This window comes from Drosophila montana, unplaced genomic scaffold (assembly GCF_035044405.1).
Source record: "Drosophila montana isolate Dmon_TW-CO22-7 unplaced genomic scaffold, ASM3504440v1 contig_2583_1, whole genome shotgun sequence".
NCBI classification, from domain to species: domain Eukaryota; kingdom Metazoa; phylum Arthropoda; class Insecta; order Diptera; family Drosophilidae; genus Drosophila; species Drosophila montana.
In genome coordinates, this window is record NW_026997446.1 from 852,684 (window position 1) to 870,371 (window position 17,688).

Here is a 17,688-nt window from a genome sequence, read left to right on the forward strand (position 1 = left end):
AGGCAAAACGCTAAATTTCATTTCATGCAACCGCCCGCGCGTTGCACGCGGCGTATGCGCAACGCTGTCTCTGCCTGACGTTGACGTTGAGCGCTCAAAAGTGTGCAACAGAGAAAAAAACCACATGTAAAAATATATATAAAAAATACAGTGAAATTAACATGTGCCACATGCATACACAAACTGGCGCACATGTTGCAAAAACAAATGACTTAATAGCTGCTGCAGCCTGCAATTAGGTAAAGGACACCGCGATTGGGACCGTGTCCGGGCCAAGGACTCCGTTTATTGCCAGCCTGCCTGCCTGCCGGCCAATTCGTTTGGCATTATTCAATAAGTTTAGCGCTTAAAGAACAATTACACAACTTAACAAACAATTACAGGCAAAACGGCGACAAAGTGAAAAGAAATTACAAAAGAATGCAAACCAAGTAAGGCTGCTCGACTTGCCAGATACCCTGCACAGAGCTCTAAATTTATATTTACTCGGCGAGCCTCAGTTGAAATGAATAAAAACTATTTTATCTAACCTCTCTTGAGGGGTTTCGATCCCTAAACTTTGGGCTTGATGTGCCCAGGCTTCGTTGATTGCATTTTATTTTATTAATAAATTTCTGTTGGGTTTGAACTGGCGACCTGCCGCTTGTTAGCAGTCTAATCTGAGTATCTGATGGTCTTGACGTAGAAAATAACTATCTACGCATATGAAAAATCATGGGGCGGCAACCAATATTTATCAATTTGAGGGCATATTTATCGAACCTTTACTTAAAGCCTAACATATTTTGATAAAAGAAATAATACCAAGGAACACGCAAGCTAGATCAACTCTGAACAATTATATATACTCTATATGGATAGGCTTTCTATTGCCAAATACAATATACCCACTTTTGGGCACACGGCAACGAGGGTATCACAAAAAAAACTTGAAAAACACCAATGCGCGTTAAAAGTTGAGAATTTCTTTTATTTAAAACAAGAATTTTAATTTTACTTAGAGCTTTTTACGCAGACAACACTCAGCGAAAGCGACTGCGGCGACTTGTAATGAAATTTACATAATTTAGAAAGACATTTTTGAGCAACTTTTGTTGTTGCCGCTGCTGCTGCTGCTGCTGCTACTTCTGGCGGGGGAGTTGCCGCTGCACGCGTATAAACAAGACATTTCCGCCACTTTAATTTTCAAAAGCTTACACTTGAGATTTTATTGGCCAATTCATTGTTGGCTACAAAGCGAGGGGTGAGCAGGTTGGAAAGGCGGGGAAATGAAGGGTACGGATTCAGTGCGCAAAAAGTTGAAAGCGAACGAAACTTGCAAATTGCTGGAATAAAAAAAAAAGAGTAAAAGAGTATAAGTATACTAGACGCCGGGACAAAAGTGTTAGCTGGACAAAGACGACGTTTAAATACTCTGCATGGGAAATAAAAAGTAGGACAGGAATTTCTATCTATACATATTTCTATCTGTGCATAAATATATCACATTGTTAGACCTGAAGCCTGAAGTCTTAGCGTCGGACCCTCAAACGGGAAGTCGCTGGCTCAAACTATTTCTGTCCATACATATTTCTATCTGTATCTGTAACCTGTATCGTGATGTCTGCGCGTCGGACCATCAAGCGGAACGTCGATGGCTCAAACCTAGCACAAATTCTTAGTTTAGGTTTTAAATTTCTGCATAATTCAATGACAAAGTTATAGAAGCCCGCTCCGGGTAAGAGTATGCTAAGGAGTTAAGAAAAAAGGGGCGTCAGGCTACGAAAAAAAAAATAAAAAGAAATGGCAAAAGTGGACGAATAAACGAGCAGACAGATGAGTTGAAGAAACTTTCGCCATTCTATGGGCCGATTGGTGCTTGCGTCCAGTCTGTCTGCTTCGATTTGCCAAGGCGAGAAACTTGAAAGCCCAAAGGCGTCGCGGCCACGTCAACACGGCGTTAGGTTTCGAGCGACCAGGGCTACACGCTATTTGCATAAAGTAAGCGCAAAGTAAAGCGAGGGAAAGTTCGAGTCTCACTTTGATATTATTGTTTGCACTGCAGGTGTGGACCTCGCAGCAGAGAAAAGTTATTGAATAGTTATGAGAAGCTGCCATAATATGACGTAATCCTCGAGCAATATTCTGTGCATTTGCAGCGACCTGCTGAAGAAGCTGTCCGTTAAGGCTGGCCTCATTGGCTGCTTTCGCGGTCTGGTTGTCAATGGTGAAATACTCGACATCTACAGCTACATGTCTGTGCATCTATCGGAGATAATCAAGGACTGTAAGCCCTCCTGTGTGCCCTCGCCGTGCCGCAACGGCGCCCAGTGCAAGGAGCTCTGGAGCAGCTTCAAGTGCGTCTGCAACAATCCCTGGGCTCACATCGGCGAGTTCTGTGAGACAAGTGAGTAGACGGTCTGGTCGAATCCAGCTCAAAGCTAATCCATTTGCTTGCAGACATCAACGAGAAGGCGCTGACATTCATCAATCGCGAGGCGTTTCTTATGCGCAACTATCTCAGCGTGGGAGCCACCGCCGCCATACTGCTGCACGGCATCGAGGGCGAGCGGGAGATGCTCAAGGGCATACTCAGCCAGGATCTGTTGATTAATTTGCGCACCTACGACACCAACTCCCTGGTGCTCTATGCCAACGATCACTACAACAACTTTGTGCACCTGTACATCAGTCAATCGCGCGAGATTGTCTTTCTCTACAACTACGGCGATGAGATCGTCAATCTGACGCTGCTGGACGAAACGCTGATGGCCAATCTGAAGAGCATTCAGGTGGCCATTGTGCGCGGCGAGCAGGAGACTCGCATGCATGTCAATCAGCGCAGCGTGAGCATCGATCGCGGCACCCTGCTGCTGGACGAGTATGCCAACAAGCCCTGGAGTAATCCGGAGAAGGGTAAGTCATGTCTGTCCGCCAGAAGACTTAGGCAGCTAGTAACACTGAGACTAACCCAAACGTATCTCAAAGATAAACAATCAGCTACACGACAGTAAGAAGAACCTTTGTAAAGTGTCGTGACGTTAGCTTTCAACGTAATGGACCAGTTTGTATAGAAATAGACAGACGGACTACTAGATATGGCTATATTGACACGACTTTTGAGACTGATCAAGACTCTATATATAAACTCTTTGTGGTCGGAGATTGCTTTTCACCGGTCGTTCGGACGGATTGTCGGTCGGTCGGTCGGATGGTCGGTCGATCGGTCGTTCGGACGGATTGTCGGTCGGTCGGTCGGATGGTTGGTCGGATGGTCGATCGGTCGGTCGGTCGGTCGGTCGGTCGGTCGGTCGGTCGGCCGGTCGGTCGGATGGTCGGATGGTCGGTCGGATGGTCGCTCAGTCGGATGATCGGTCGGTCGGATGGTCGGTCGGATGGTCTGTCGGATGGTCGGTCGGTAGATCGATTGGTCGGTCGGTCGATTGGTCGATCGGTCGGATGGTCGGTCGGATTGTTAGTCGGATTGTCAGTCGGATTGTCAGTCGGATGGTCGGTCGGTAGGTCGGTCGGTCGGTCGGTCGGTCGGTCGGTCGGTCGGTCGGTCGGTCGGTCGGTCGGTCGGTCGGTCGGTCGGTCGGTCGGTCGGTCGGTCGGTCGGTCGGTCGGTCACTTATGGCTTAGTTACAATGTCCTCTATTAAGGTAGAACACCATATTTTCCTCATTAGATTTAATCTTCCATCTTGACGAACTACTCATGCCTTGCAATCGGTTGATTGGAAAATTTAGTTTTCTCCACGAAGACTTTTATTCGGAACACATTGCCACGTTAAAACGATTTAAAATATTAGCTATTGCACCGCTCTCACTTGTGAGCTGAACGCGTCGGCTCAGCTCGGGGCTACCTTCGTCACTTCCAGCGGCTGCTGAACTTTCCGGATTTGGTATGCGAGGAGCTGCTGTTGTTGTTGTTGCTGCTGTTCTGCGCCTCATCCTGTGCAGCCAGCTCCTCGTCGATGAGCAGCTCGAAATTGCCCAGAGCATCCGCGCTGGGTATCTTGCTCCAGCGCACATCCGGTATACCATCCGGCGGCAGGACCACCGAGAGTATATTGTCGATCAGCTTGTACTTGAGTATGCGATCGTTGACCGTGGTGGAGGTTAGCGAGGGCGAGGCATTCACCTCCACCAGCCAGGGCTTCAGGGCATTGTCAATGATAATATCGTAGCCATAGCACTCGAAGCAATGCCTATCGCTGGCCATGACGGGCGCCACGGCGCGCAGCGAGTGAACAATTAGCCAGGAGATGGCGCCAAAGAGGCGATCGGTAACCTCCTTGCCGCGCGTCCCCTCCAAATAGAGCGCCAGATTCTGAACGGACCATTTGCCGCCATGCAGGGTATTATACTCGCCGCCATGTTTCTGCACACTGACATTGGTCAGATGGACGTACATGTTGTCCAGCTCCGTGACGCTTGTATCGTACTTGACGGTGCAAAAGCGACAAAAGCCCTGCTTGAACAGATACGCCTTGAGCGGCCGGAACGAGGTGACGAGCACATAAAGACGCAAATCAAATTTCTTGCCGCCTATTAGAAGCGGATTGTCAATGTAGCGCGAGATGACATACGATTCCTTGGCTATCTGTGGATGAAAGGGACCCTTCGCCTCGCGCGACCACTTCTTCAGCTTGCTCAGCTTGTTGATCAGGAAAATGCCAGCGCCCTGAGACTTGCCGCAGGGCTTCATGATCCAAGTGCTAAGCGGAAATTTGCGATACTCCTCCACAAACATATTATAGTCGGCGGGCAGCACAAAGGTAGTCGGAACAAAGTCCAAATATAGGTAACGTGTGCCGCTCGAGTTATTCGATTCGGTTTTCTCGGCCAGCGGATTGCCGTCACGCTCCAGATCCTTGCGATAACGCTTGATGTTCTTCACCAGCAAATCCTTGCGCGAGAGCTCATAGTGATTGGGAAAGTGATTGATCATCTGGGTGTCGTGCATCCGATAGCCGCTGTCCACGCTGAAAATGTTGCGGCACGTCTGCACGCCGGCCCAATAGAAATGCCAATCATCGTCGCCGTTCACCTGATGCCAGCCGCGCTTCTCAAAGTTGTTCACCAGCACCGATTTGTCCAAATCCGTGCAGAAGCCAATTTTCACCCTGTCACCAAGAGCACCCGCCGCACCGCCGCTGGCCGCACCGTTGCCTGTGCCCGGCAGCCGTCCGTACATGGTGGCCACACTCAGGTCGATTGTCGGCTGCAAACTGGCGATGCGCTGCGTCCAGTCGCCCACGGGCCCCGCGCAGCCATAATACAAAAGTGCCGCATCTCCGCCGCCCCCGCCGCCCCCGCCGCTGTAAATCCTGACATGGCCCTGCATTGACAGGCGGCTACGTTGCCTAGCGTCCGGAGACCCCTCACTTGTTTGATATTGTTTTCGTGTTTCGTGACACCCTGCACCTTTTGCAAATGGGAAAGGGGTGTAATGTTTTTCGTGAACATGTTTGCAACAGGCAGCGGGAAGCATCTACCACACCATAGAGTTTATTCTTGATCAGGTTGATGAAGGTCCGTCTGTCTTTTTCTCCGTCTGTCTGTATCTCCTTTTTGTCGATATCTCCCGCCATTTCGATTATATCGATAATAACCGATCACACACCATAGAGTTTATTCTTGATCAGGATGACGAACTAAATCGATCTAGCCATGCCTGTCTGTCCGTGTGTATCTCGGAAAGAAGAATAACTTCTTAAAATTTGGAATATATATTTCGTAGTTGAGAAGTAGTTATTCACTTTTTGTCGATAGCTCCCTACATTTCATTGATGTCGATAAAAATCGATTTTCAGACTTAAAAAATTAAGCATAGCTCAAGGAATATAAGAGCTACATTCACTAAACTTAGTATATAGTATCTTGTACAGATTATTCAGATTCCCAAAACTATTAATTAGTCAATTGTGGTTGCTTATAAGAGCTGGATACACCTTACATAGTATATAGGGTCTAGTATAGTATATTTATATTATTTTTGTAGTTACTCCACCCCTTCCTCATATTTCTACGAATTCGAAAATATCAAATTCTTAAGTTTAGATCCTTGCGCCTTGGCATACAGCCACTTTTGTGTGCCATATTTAAGCCCTACAAATTTTATCCAGATCGGACATTAAACGCCCAAGTTATTCAAGAACACATTTTCCATGGTATGGAGCAAAGCGAAGAGGCAGAGCGCGTGCTTGTGTATCTGTGTGTGTATTTGTCTGTGTGCGTATTTGTCTGTGTGTTTGTATGTGTATGTATGTATGAGTATATATGTACGTATATGTATTTAAGGAAGCAAACTAAAATGTGTTTAAGCGAAGCTCAACGTTGCGTTCTAGGTATCTTCTAGTCGTGCACACCCGACTGCCGCACTCTTACTTGTTATTTTTTTTTTATTGAACCAACAAAGCCTGTGCTCCTGTCCTCCTTTCGTCCTCGAAAATGTATGCACAACTGTTTAGCGGCAGCGGTTGCCTGGCAACATTACCCCTCGCCCGCTCCAGCTCCTGCTCCTGCTCCTGTACCCGCGCTGTCTCTGGTCTCACTGTCAGTTTTTTATGCGCCGCCAAGCGCAGCATGAAAATTTTGCAAATAGTTTAGCAAGTAAAGTTGCAAATATGCCAAAAATTTGCGCACACACACACACATGCACACGCACACACTGTAAATCCGTGCACTCCGATCGCCAAAAATTATTTGCACTTGAAATGTTGCCTTTTTTGTTGTTGCTGTTGTTGTTGTTGTTGTTTTGTCCCTGTGTGTGTGCCTGTTAAACTCAGTTAAAGTGAAGGAAGAGAAAAAAAAATGTGACTATATGAAAGCAATTCAAATGGTAAAAGTTTTCTCTGTATGGCATAAAAAACATGCAGCTGCTTTATATTCGTTTGAAATATTTCGTAGCAGAGCAGTTCAGTTATACATGTTAATAAAACTGAAACTAAATTGTTGAAGCGGCAAACACGTTGGCCATAAAACGCACACGCCTGTCCATTGGATTAGCTTCTAATAAACATTGAATTTCGATTGCATTTAAATCATTTTTAAACTCACATTTATAGGCAAGCGAGATATAGATATATAAATATGTATAAGAGGAAACTATTAGTTAGGTCAAGAGCTGAACAAGAGTGGGAATTTAGTTGGGAAATATCAAGTGAACAATGTGGCTTTGAGTGCGCATAATATATAATTATTGCTGGAGGAAATTTCCCGGCGATGCTCGAGTCGAAGTAATACTTAATATTGTTTAGAACGTGTGTTACGGAATTGTTTGTGTAATTCGGGCTAGTTTAATGCAGATGAAGCAAAAGCTTTTAAGAAGCTATTTCATTTAGAAACATTTTCTATTTAGAATTCTTCTCTTCACGGTGGCTCGAATCTTCAACTTCGTGTTTACCTTGCGGACACAGCGCCTTGGTAAATTTGTCTTCAACAAACAAAAAAAAACTATTTTCAGATGAGAACTCCTTTTTGTAGCCGACTGATACTATGGAGACTAGATAATATAGGTGCGCAACGTTGATAATTGCTGGGCTTAGATATCTTCAAAAATAAACAATCTTTGTAAGCAAACAAGTAATTATCCTCCAAAAATACATAGGGCAGCTATAAAGTATCATATACGATCCAGCTTACGCTTCCAGCAAAAATACGAATTTATGCAAAGTTTCACACATTATATGATAAACCTATGTAACCCACTGGAAGAGTATACCAGCTAAATATACAATTATCTCCAAATAGCAAGCTTTAAACCCAACAATATTTATTGCCAAACGTCTTAAGGACACTTCGACTCTCCACTTCCGAGTTATGTAGTGCAAATTGTTAAACTTAGTAATGATAATAAATGCAATCCATTCAATAAGTCTCAAACTAGCTTTAGGCAAATCGAAGTGAGCGTCAATTATGAATTAAACCAAATTTAATTATTTAAACAACTACAAGCCCTTAAGCCGATAAACGTAAACAGTTGCAATTGTGTGTTTAACTACACTTTAAGCGCTGCCTTAATTAATAAGCCCAGGCAGGCATTTTGCACTTGGCCCAAATGCCGGACTGCATTCAGCTTGGCTTTTGTGAAATTTCGCAATTTACCAAAATTTGCAATTGGTAAATCAATCAAAGAACTGGTAGCCCTGGTAGCTCAGTGCACCCATTGGCAGCAATTGGAAGCCAGAGGTTGACTCTCGTCAACTGGGCAATACAAAATCAATCATAATTAGTAAGAGGAAACTAGTCGAGAGTGCCCGACAAGGTTATACCCTGGACAGGCATTGTAGCTTCCTTCTATAAGAAAACATGGCTTGCTTTGCACTTACTGCAGGAGCTGTGCGCACTTTCTTCCCCTTAACTCAACCTATGTATGGGCAATATGTTCTTGAATAACATCGGTATTTAGAGTCCGATCTTTATGAAAATTTGAGGGCTTAAATATGGTATACAAAGGAGTATATATACCCCAGCGCAAGGCTCTATCTTCAAGCAATGAATAATTTTGAATGCTAGTGGAAATGGAGGTCGTAATCTGAAAAGTGACATATTTTTTTACTTCTGGATACTAACTCTTATAAATTTCGAGTTATGCTTAAAATACCAAGTCTTGCAATCGATATTTGTCGATATTATAAGAGAAGTTATAGCCAAAAAATAAATAAATTAAATAGTTCATACGGACGGATCGACTGAATGTGTTTGGCGATACTTTCGTTCGATATTTATCAATAGTATGGAACAAGATATTCACAAAAAATTAATAAATTAATTAGTTCGTACAGACAAACACGACTAGATTGATTAAGGAGTATATATATACCCCAGCGCAAGGCTCTATCTGGTGGCATTGGATAAGGAATCTATATAGTAACATATGCCTTAAAAAACCAAGCCTCAAAATCGATATTAATCGATAATATGGAACAAGAAATAGAAAAAAAATGAATTAATTAATTAGTTCATACAGCCGAGAACTCGACTTGATCCACTGAATGTGCTTCGAAAAACTTTCCATGACTTGTAACAAACTGCCTCGCCAAGCTAATATACCCATTAGGCACACCTTCAATGGATTCCGGGCATAATTAGCCCACTTGTGCAAAATGCCAGAGCTGGAGCCTGGCAACGCGTCAATAGTTGGCACAAAATAACACATGAGCACTTATGTAATTAAATGCGTTAACCGAAATTATAGACAGATAGCATGCCGAACCGCTGGGTGAGAGGGTGAGAGGATGAGAGGCTTGGCGGAGGCAGAGTGCAACAAACATTTCAATTAGACAAACTTGAGCCCTCAAAATGCCAAAAGCGGGCCCCACTAAAGCCAAATGCCACAGCAATGAAGGCTCATTTCCGCACAAGCACACAAAATATAGAGCCAGAGCCTCGCATTGGACTCAAATTGTTGGCTGGGTGGCTGGGGGGGCGGGGAGGATGTGCTTAACGTGGCCGTAACGTACATTTTGGCCGGCTGGCTCATTTGATTTTTGTTTATTTGCAGAGGTCCTGTCGCCCCATCGACCGCCCGCACCGCCCACCGAGTACTTTCAATTCCATGTCGGCGGCTACGATCCGGCAAATTTGCTGCGCCCAAATGTGGATGCGCCCCAACTGGAGGGCTACATTGGCTGTGTGCGCGGCCTCAAAATTGGCGCCCAGTTGATCGACTTGGCGGAAATCAATGAAAGGAATATAGCGCCCAGTAAGTACGAGTATAAATCAATTTTCACTGAGTGCAATTTGCGGGCCTCGGCAACACACACACACACACACACAGATAGAGCCTAATGCCATTTTGGGCTGCCACTTGCTTCCCACTTTTGCCGCATCCTTTGGCTATGCGGCTGGCAGTGCAACTTAATATGCAGGCAATTTCCGCAGAGTGCAGCGCCTGTTAAGCTAAGGCCAGGACCAAGATTAATGCCGATGCGATAGGCCAACGCCCCAGGCTACACGGCGTATGATTTATGCGCCCACACCCGCACCCAACACACACACACCCTTACACACACATACACGCCGCGGAAATTGTGTCCCGACATTGATACGATTAAGTAACGCCAATGGCAGCCACAAGTCCTAGAAAGACTCATTGCCTAACGACTCTATCTATATAAAGGACTTCCTAAACGCACAGCCCAAATCGTACGAGCTGGCATGCTGAAGTATTCCGAGTATTTACCCCTTCTAATAATTCAGTTCATTTATTTATTACACCTTGCAATAATTCATTTTATTTATTTTTGACAAAAATCCTCGAACTTCGTTTAAAATAATGAACGGACTTTCGTGTGGAAAGTTGCTGAAAACCTTCAATATAGAATCAACAATTTAATAAGTTAATCTCTTTGCAGTAAAGTATAAGAATTGGAGATTTTTTCAGTCTAATCTTCTCAATACCCAACTCTGCCCCCTTTTCCGCCAGAGAAATTCTGTTAATTCAGCTATTTTCTAGCTAAATTTGGCTATAAACTGTTTGAAGTTGCAAATGCCAGAAAAGTTTATTTATTGCCTTTTTGTGCTTTAGAAGCTAATTAAGCTTTTTTAAGCTATTTTCAACACTGCATTCAGCTTCTTTTTATGAAGCGGCAGTTGGCAACACTGGACGAGGAGATTGTTGACCAGTGAAAATGCACTTCAACTCTTTGATTCAGATTGAAAACTTAACAGTGCAGATTGGAGCTCGTGTACAGAAAGTGCGATTAATAGAAATTACTTTTTGAATGTCGGCTTAAAACTTTCACCTCCAGGTGCAAATGTTGAACGAGTGAAATGTTACTTAATATTGAGAAAATGCGGAACACGCATAACCCACAATATTATAAAAACATTTAAAGGAAAGATTTGCCAGATCATTTCCGGCGATTCAATAACATTTAATTGTCAACATTGCCTTTCAGCTCTGGAGGGTGTGCTGCCCAATTGCCAGATCAAGTGCGATGCCGAGCCCTGCAAGAACGGCGGCATTTGCCAGGAGCATTTCGCCGAGCAGATGTCCACCTGCGACTGTGAGCACACCAGCTTCCTGGGCGAGTTCTGTTCGGTGGAGAAGGGCGCCGACTTTAGCGGCGAGTCCACGCTGCAGCGCAAATTCGAGCTGCCCAGCACCGGCAGCGTCAACTATGTGCGGCTACAGCTGGCCTTCTCCTCGTTCGATTTGCGGCGCGCCAATCGCATCATGCTGCTGCTGCAGACGGCGGCGGAGCGTAGCTATTACCTACTGCTGGCCATCACCTCGGACGGGTATCTGCAGTTCGAGGAGGATCGCGAACGTGGCAAAACTGTCGGCGCACGGATCGATCGCAATTTCCTCAACAGCGCCCGCCACTCGGTCTACTACGAGCGCAATGGCACCCAGGCCCAGCTCTACATCGATCGCGAACAGGTGACCCTAACGGACTTTGCCGCACGCGTCCTTACCACCACCGTTGACGAGGGCGCCAATCGTGCCCAGATCGGCGGCATCAATACGACCGATTCGCGTTTTGCGGTCTTTAAAAGCTACAGCGGTTGCCTGTCAAGTGAGTAAAGCGGGGTAACTCTGCCAAGTCAGAGTGGGCAGTCATAAATTTGAGCTCGCCTTGCCATTAATTATACCCTGTACCCAATGAAAAGGAGGGGCTATGCTGGATTTGAGCGATGCAGAGGGAAGCTTCTTCGACTCGAATGTAGTTTGTCCTTTGTCAAGCGCAAAGGGTTATATTTCGCTTGTTTATAATTTTACCTATTTTCACACATTCGATAAATATCGATTTTTGGTCTAGATTTGTTAAGCATATCTCTAAGAGTAAAAGGGGTAGATTAATAATATGAATACCTAAGGCCAAGTCCATCTCAAATTTAGCCTCTCTCAAAGAGATTTTGGTAAAAACAAACATATTTGAAAGCCATATTTTAAAGCCAACTTCACCTATTTCTACAAATTCGATAAATATGGATTTTCAGACTCGATTTTTTGAGATAATCTCTAATAGTTAAAGGGGTAGAGACAGCAAACTTGGTATGAATTTTCACGTATTACACACGTCGATTAATAATATAATATTTTCTAGATAAGAAGCTATGGCCAAGTCCGTCTAGAATGTAAGCTCCCCCAGAGAGATAACAAAATTGGTACACAGATTCTCGTATAGCACACGTAGATTAATATAATAATTTTTTCTAGATACCTAAGGCCAACTCCGTTTAAAATATAAGCACTCGTAAAGATATTTCTCAGATTTTGGTATATTCACCCTGAAAATGCCAAAGCTAGCGGCTACATTGAGCTATGGATAGCAGAAGCAGGGCCAGGCCGTGTGTGAAACGATATCTAATTTATGTTTAGGAAATATGTAGGGGGTATCTGCAAGTCGGGCACGCCCGACTAGAGCAATTTTACTTTATATTTTTTTTAAAGACTCAAACTGTTGCCTTAACTGCAATTCATGTTGTTGTTGTTGTTGTTGCTGTTGTTGTTGGGCGGTCTCATCAAGTGCCACGCCCAGCGGCTGCATCGTGTTGCTGCAAGTTTATGAACAGACACAGGAGCTGTGCTGAAGGAAGGGTAGAGGAGGGGGGGTTGGGGGTGGAGGGTGGAGGGTGGGCGACAGCAGCACTTTGTTGACCAAAAATTAAATTTATTCGCTGCCATAAAAAGTCATTTCCGTGGCCGTTGCCATAAATTTTGTCAGTTTTTGCGCTCAAGATTTACTGTGGCTCATATTTAAATTGTTGCTGCTGTTGCTGTTGCTTTCACAACGGGCAACCGCAGCGGCCAGCAGTTTGATTAAAATTCTCAACTCTCTCAACTAGCTGGCCCGGCCAGCTGTTAGTTTAACGCCAACCACGCCCCCAAGTGCAGCACATGCAACACATGCAGCACATGTGTGTGCGCGGAGCTGTTGCACGTGCCCCATTAAAGCGCCATCGAAGCGCGTTAGTTTGCCAATGGCCATAAACAGAAGCTCACCTCAGCAGCTGCACACTGGTTACCAAAAATTCAAATAGAAAAAGTTTGCCCTTTGGCAGCTGCTCAAATGTCCATAATATCAATTGAAGTTGATGTAGGGTAAAAGAGGAAAATAAAGTGAAAACTTTGAATTTAAAATGTGAAAAATCAGAGAAACGTTTATTTAGATCGGGCGTCTTTAACATGGAGATAGTTTAATAAGAGGCCGACAATTAAACAACATATTAACATATTTGTTGTATTAATAAAAAATTCAATTAGAAAAAGTTTCTCCTTTGGCAGCTGCCTAGATGTTCATAATATCAATTGAATTGATGTAAGGTACAACAAAAAGAAATGTGAATAATTTTTAATTTTAAATGCGTTAAATCAGAATAAAGTCTACTTAAATCGGGCGTCTTTAACATGGAGATAGTTTAACAATAGTTCGACAATTAAACAACAAATTAACATATTTGTTGTATTTAATTTCAAATAATGCCCATTTTATTTCACTGTTCAGCCTGGCATTAAAATCTCTTTCAATCAGTTAATTTATGGTAAAATTAAATAAATAAATTTTAATTGTTAGGCACGAACAGAGGATATTACCCTTTTGTCAAGCAGTTCGTAGGGCCTGAAGAAATACATATATATACATAATTATATTCCTGATCAGCTAACAGCCAGAATCTAAAACTCTTCGATCAACGGAATTTAAGAAGTTTTTAAATTCGATCTCTCATATATTAACTGTCCATAAGTTCAATACAGTTAAGGGTATTTAGTCTTCGATTCTTTCTCAAAAAATCAGCTCTTTTTTGTTGCTATTCATGGAATTAAACAATTCGCTTGAAATATATTTCGCAGCTACGCAAATAATTCAATGTGGCACCGCAGCAAACAAGTTTGTTAAATAGATAGCAAATTATTATTTATGATATTATTTTTATAGATACTTAATAATATACATATATAATGTATAGCACGAGCAAGCCGTAAGCTTGTATTTAAACACCTCGCAGCGCAGTGTGAACTCTGCCAGCCACGCCCCTTTGCCAAATCAAAAATCAACACACACACACACACACAACAACAGCGAACACAGAGTTTGGGCATTAAAAATTTTATTGCTAATTTCGAGCGGGCATTAAATATGCACGAATGGCCACAGCCCTAGACTTGGCCTCTACCTTGGACTCCTCCGTCGCCGGCTGCCATTTGCAATCCTGTTTGAAGCTCAAGGCGAGCAGCGAGCCACAACACATTTGCATTTCAATTTGAATTAATGACCAATACTAATGAAAATTTCAACAAGTACTCTGTTGGGGAGTAACAGACTTGGAGATACCCTAAACCAAGCTCTGCTCTGCTTTCCCCTGGTCCAACAATTTGCTAGAGATATTCTTTCTTGATAACCTTTGAAATTTGTTGTCCAATCTTTATTATCTTTATATCTCCAAAGGGGGAACCCATTAGACTTGGAGATACCCTAAACCCAGGTGCTCTGATTTCCCATGGTCTACCAGTTTGTTAGAGATATTCTTTCTTGATAACTTTTAAAATTTATTGTCCGAAAGCGAAGACTACAACTCCACGGGGGGAATGTATTAAGGGGGAAATTGAGGTAGGTTTCCAAAAAGTGAAATACTATGCGAGTGTCTACACACCAAATTTGGTGTGTCTATGTGCCGATTTTTATAGATTTTATGAGAGTTAACTATGAATTGGGACAAACTTGTTTTGAGCGGGCAATAGGAGAAGATTCGCTCAAGATTTCTAGTCCTAAGCTCTTATATTTTATGGGAGTTAAAACATAGGAAGAGACAGCAACAATATATAAACTTTATGAGTTAAGAGCTGCTTCCTGCAGTCTGTTACACACTTGCGCACAAAGCCAGCATACCCTCTTGAGCCAGTTCACTGGGTACAGGGTACATAACAATATATTCGCAATTGGCTGGGGCCAGACATCTATATACAGGTGAATGGGCACATTATGAAGCCACTCGAGGAATATATGCTGTTCACCAAGTCCGGCGCGGACAACATAACGGTCATAAATCCGCAGGGCCTGCGCAGCGCCCAATGCAATGCCAAATTCGATGTGACCGAACAGCCCACCCAGGAGCCGATGGTCAATGTGAGCATGGTAAGTCTACTTGGGAGAGAGAGGGAGAGAGAAGGGGCAGAGAGAGGGGCAGAATTTCAGAGTAATGCACCTTCATTGATCCGCAGATACCGGAGCCATGGGTCGAGGAGCCGCCGCAACGTGTGCCCTACATATCGAAATTCGTTTATGATGTGGACAAGAAGGAGGACTCCACCCAGGTGCTGTTCATTACGCTAACCAGCGTATTTGTCATCATTGTCGTGTGCTGCCTGCTCGAGGTATATCGCAGCCATTTGGCCTACAAGAAGCGCATCGAGCGCGAAACGGACGAGGACATCATTTGGTCCAAGGAGCAGGCAACCAAAATGCACGAATCGCCAGGTGTAAAGCCCACAGGCGCTGCGGGCATAAAAGCAGGCAACACACTGCCGCCATATAGCTACAAGCCGGTGAGTGCAATATGCTGAAGCTGCCTTCTATAATGAGATTTATTTGCCTTTCGCCCGACCCTCGCTGCAGCTGCCGCAGGAGGACAAGAAGCCAGGCAACGGTGCGCCCTTGGTAGGCATTCTCAAGAATGGCAATGTGACGCCGACTCCCTCGGCGCCCGCCACGCCCACAGCGGCAACAAAGAACGGCGACATTGCGACGCGCATCGAAGAGGAGGAGGAGGAAGACGAAGAGGAGCCAAAAGAGCAGCAGCAACAGGATGCACAGCAGCAGCAGCTGGAGGAAGAGCCGCTGCAGCAGCTGCTTAACCTTGCGGCAACGGATGTGGCTGCCACAAATGGTGCGTCACGTAAAATTTACTTAAAACCCATGCGAAAAATATGACAATATGACATTGCAGAGCCGCCAACATTGCTGAATGGTCAGCCGAATGCCATAGAAACCCAACCAGCAGCAACAACAACAACGACAACAACAACAACGACAACAACAACACCGACAACAGCAACAACGACGACAACGACGCTACCGGTAAGCCAAAATTTAAGCAAATTGGCGCCCCTCGTCACAATTAGTGAGACGAGCTTGCATGAGCTGTAGCCGGATCAAACCCCACCATATAAACCCAGCCATATTCATGTACATAACACACAACACAACAGCAACAACAACAACAGCAATACAACAACAACAACAAAAGCATGTCATTACATAAAACATTTAACTATATGGAAAGTATACACTTGAGCGTTGCCTGAACATGGAAATAATAGGATTTATAAGTCTATCTTTGGCGCGCCGAATATGCAATACCCTTGCAGGCATGTGACTAAGAAATACTTTAATGAGAGAACTTCCCCTACGATCGATTGTTTCTATAGCAGCTATATAGCATAATTAGTCCGACTTGATACTGCTTGAAGTTGAGTGCAGGTAAGTTGGCCAAAGTATCTCCGTAGTAAAGTAGAAATGTTTGCCATATAAAAACATATTTTTTCAACCGATTATACGTATAGAATTATACGATATAGTGGTCCGATGTTGGGCAGACTTTGCTGATATGTGCGGATCATGTGAGAGCTCATTAATGGGAAGTTTGGTTAAGATATTTGGAGAAACAACAAATGATTTTTACCAGAAACTTAATATTTGAATTAGCTTCTATATGATATAGGCACTCGATTTATCCAATTCCCACATATATATATAAACATATATACTACCCGCAACTGAAATACGAGCCTATGCAAAGGTTTCTGAGTATAGCTTGTAAAAAACGAGACAGGTGAACCTGTCTATATCCAGTCGCCTCTTGATACTGATCAGGAATATATATATGTATATATATATATATGCCTTGTGGGAGGTTTCCCCCTCCATGCTTTATAGATTTCATTCTAGTTACGCTCTGCAGGGGTATACAAATTTGATTTATTTATTTGTTATATTTTCGAAACTCTTTGCCCGACTAAACACATTATAATTTACATATATATTTATCTTGTCTAGTCCATAATTTTGTTACGCTACGAAATATATTATATTCAACTATTTATCAAGCATGATTATCTCTCACACTCGCTCATTTATATGATTTTTGTTTAATCTGAAATGCCAACATATATAGATAATGCATGCGACTCTTTTAAATCCGATTTGCAGCCTGATTAATTGTGTATGCATAGATTATTGACAGCTTATAAAGTGCGGCCCCTAATCTTATTTTATTATCACGTCAAATATGCTTGTCTAGTGTGCGTGAGTGTGTGAGTGTGTGTGTGAGAGTGTGTGTGAGTGTGTGTGAGTGTGTGTGTGTGTGTGTGTGTGTGTGCCCGTGCCTGTAGCTGCTTGCGAGAATATGGTAATTAAATTGATTTTAATTTAACAACATAAACATGAATAAATACGAAAACAATGCAAATTAAATTTAAATCAAACATTTTCTTCGCTATTCAGTTTTTTATTTTTTTTTAATTCCAGCAAATTTGTCGAGATGCATTTTAACATTGTTTGCATTTTGCATGTAGCATGACATTCGAGGCAATGCCAGACTAGCAGATACCCTGTGTCTAGCGTAAACTTAACACATTTAAGATGCTCAAAATTTGTGAATTAACATTTGGCATATTCGAAATGTTTATTCGTAAATTCATTTTCTTAGAAAATATCTTAAATAATTTTTAAGACAAACTTCAGTGTAAGAAGGA

At 43.3% G+C, this 17,688-nt stretch overlaps 2 protein-coding genes across 5 annotated transcripts in view; one reads left to right on the forward strand and one right to left on the reverse strand.

The window, feature by feature from the left end:
* Nucleotides 1–17,688, forward strand: part of axo (axotactin) — a 74,425-nt gene that overhangs the window by 35,299 nt on the left and 21,438 nt on the right. For all 4 annotated transcript variants that reach the window (XM_064683198.1, XM_064683199.1, XM_064683196.1 and 1 more), the window contains exons 12-19: nucleotides 2,139–2,386; nucleotides 2,440–2,895; nucleotides 9,490–9,690; nucleotides 10,889–11,509; nucleotides 14,889–15,070; nucleotides 15,157–15,480; nucleotides 15,551–15,821; nucleotides 15,882–16,012. In XM_064683198.1, coding sequence (XP_064539268.1) covers nucleotides 2,139–2,386; nucleotides 2,440–2,895; nucleotides 9,490–9,690; nucleotides 10,889–11,509; nucleotides 14,889–15,070; nucleotides 15,157–15,480; nucleotides 15,551–15,821; nucleotides 15,882–16,012 — 2,434 coding nt within the window. The remainder of the gene's footprint in view (nucleotides 1–2,138; nucleotides 2,387–2,439; nucleotides 2,896–9,489; nucleotides 9,691–10,888; nucleotides 11,510–14,888; nucleotides 15,071–15,156; nucleotides 15,481–15,550; nucleotides 15,822–15,881; nucleotides 16,013–17,688) is intronic.
* Nucleotides 3,724–6,811, reverse strand: TTLL1B (Tubulin tyrosine ligase-like 1B). Its single transcript, XM_064683273.1, has 2 exons — nucleotides 6,372–6,811; nucleotides 3,724–5,408 (listed from the first exon to the last, which is right to left on the reverse strand). Exon 2 carries the CDS (start codon nucleotides 5,326–5,328, stop codon nucleotides 3,850–3,852), a length of 1,479 nt encoding a protein of 492 aa, XP_064539343.1. The 5' UTR covers nucleotides 5,329–5,408; nucleotides 6,372–6,811; the 3' UTR covers nucleotides 3,724–3,849.

Excerpts from the sequence above, each read along its gene's own strand:
- TTLL1B (XM_064683273.1), bottom strand. The coding sequence starts at position 5,328 with ATGCAGGGCCATGTCAGGATTTACAGCGGCGGGGGCGGCGGGGGCGGC.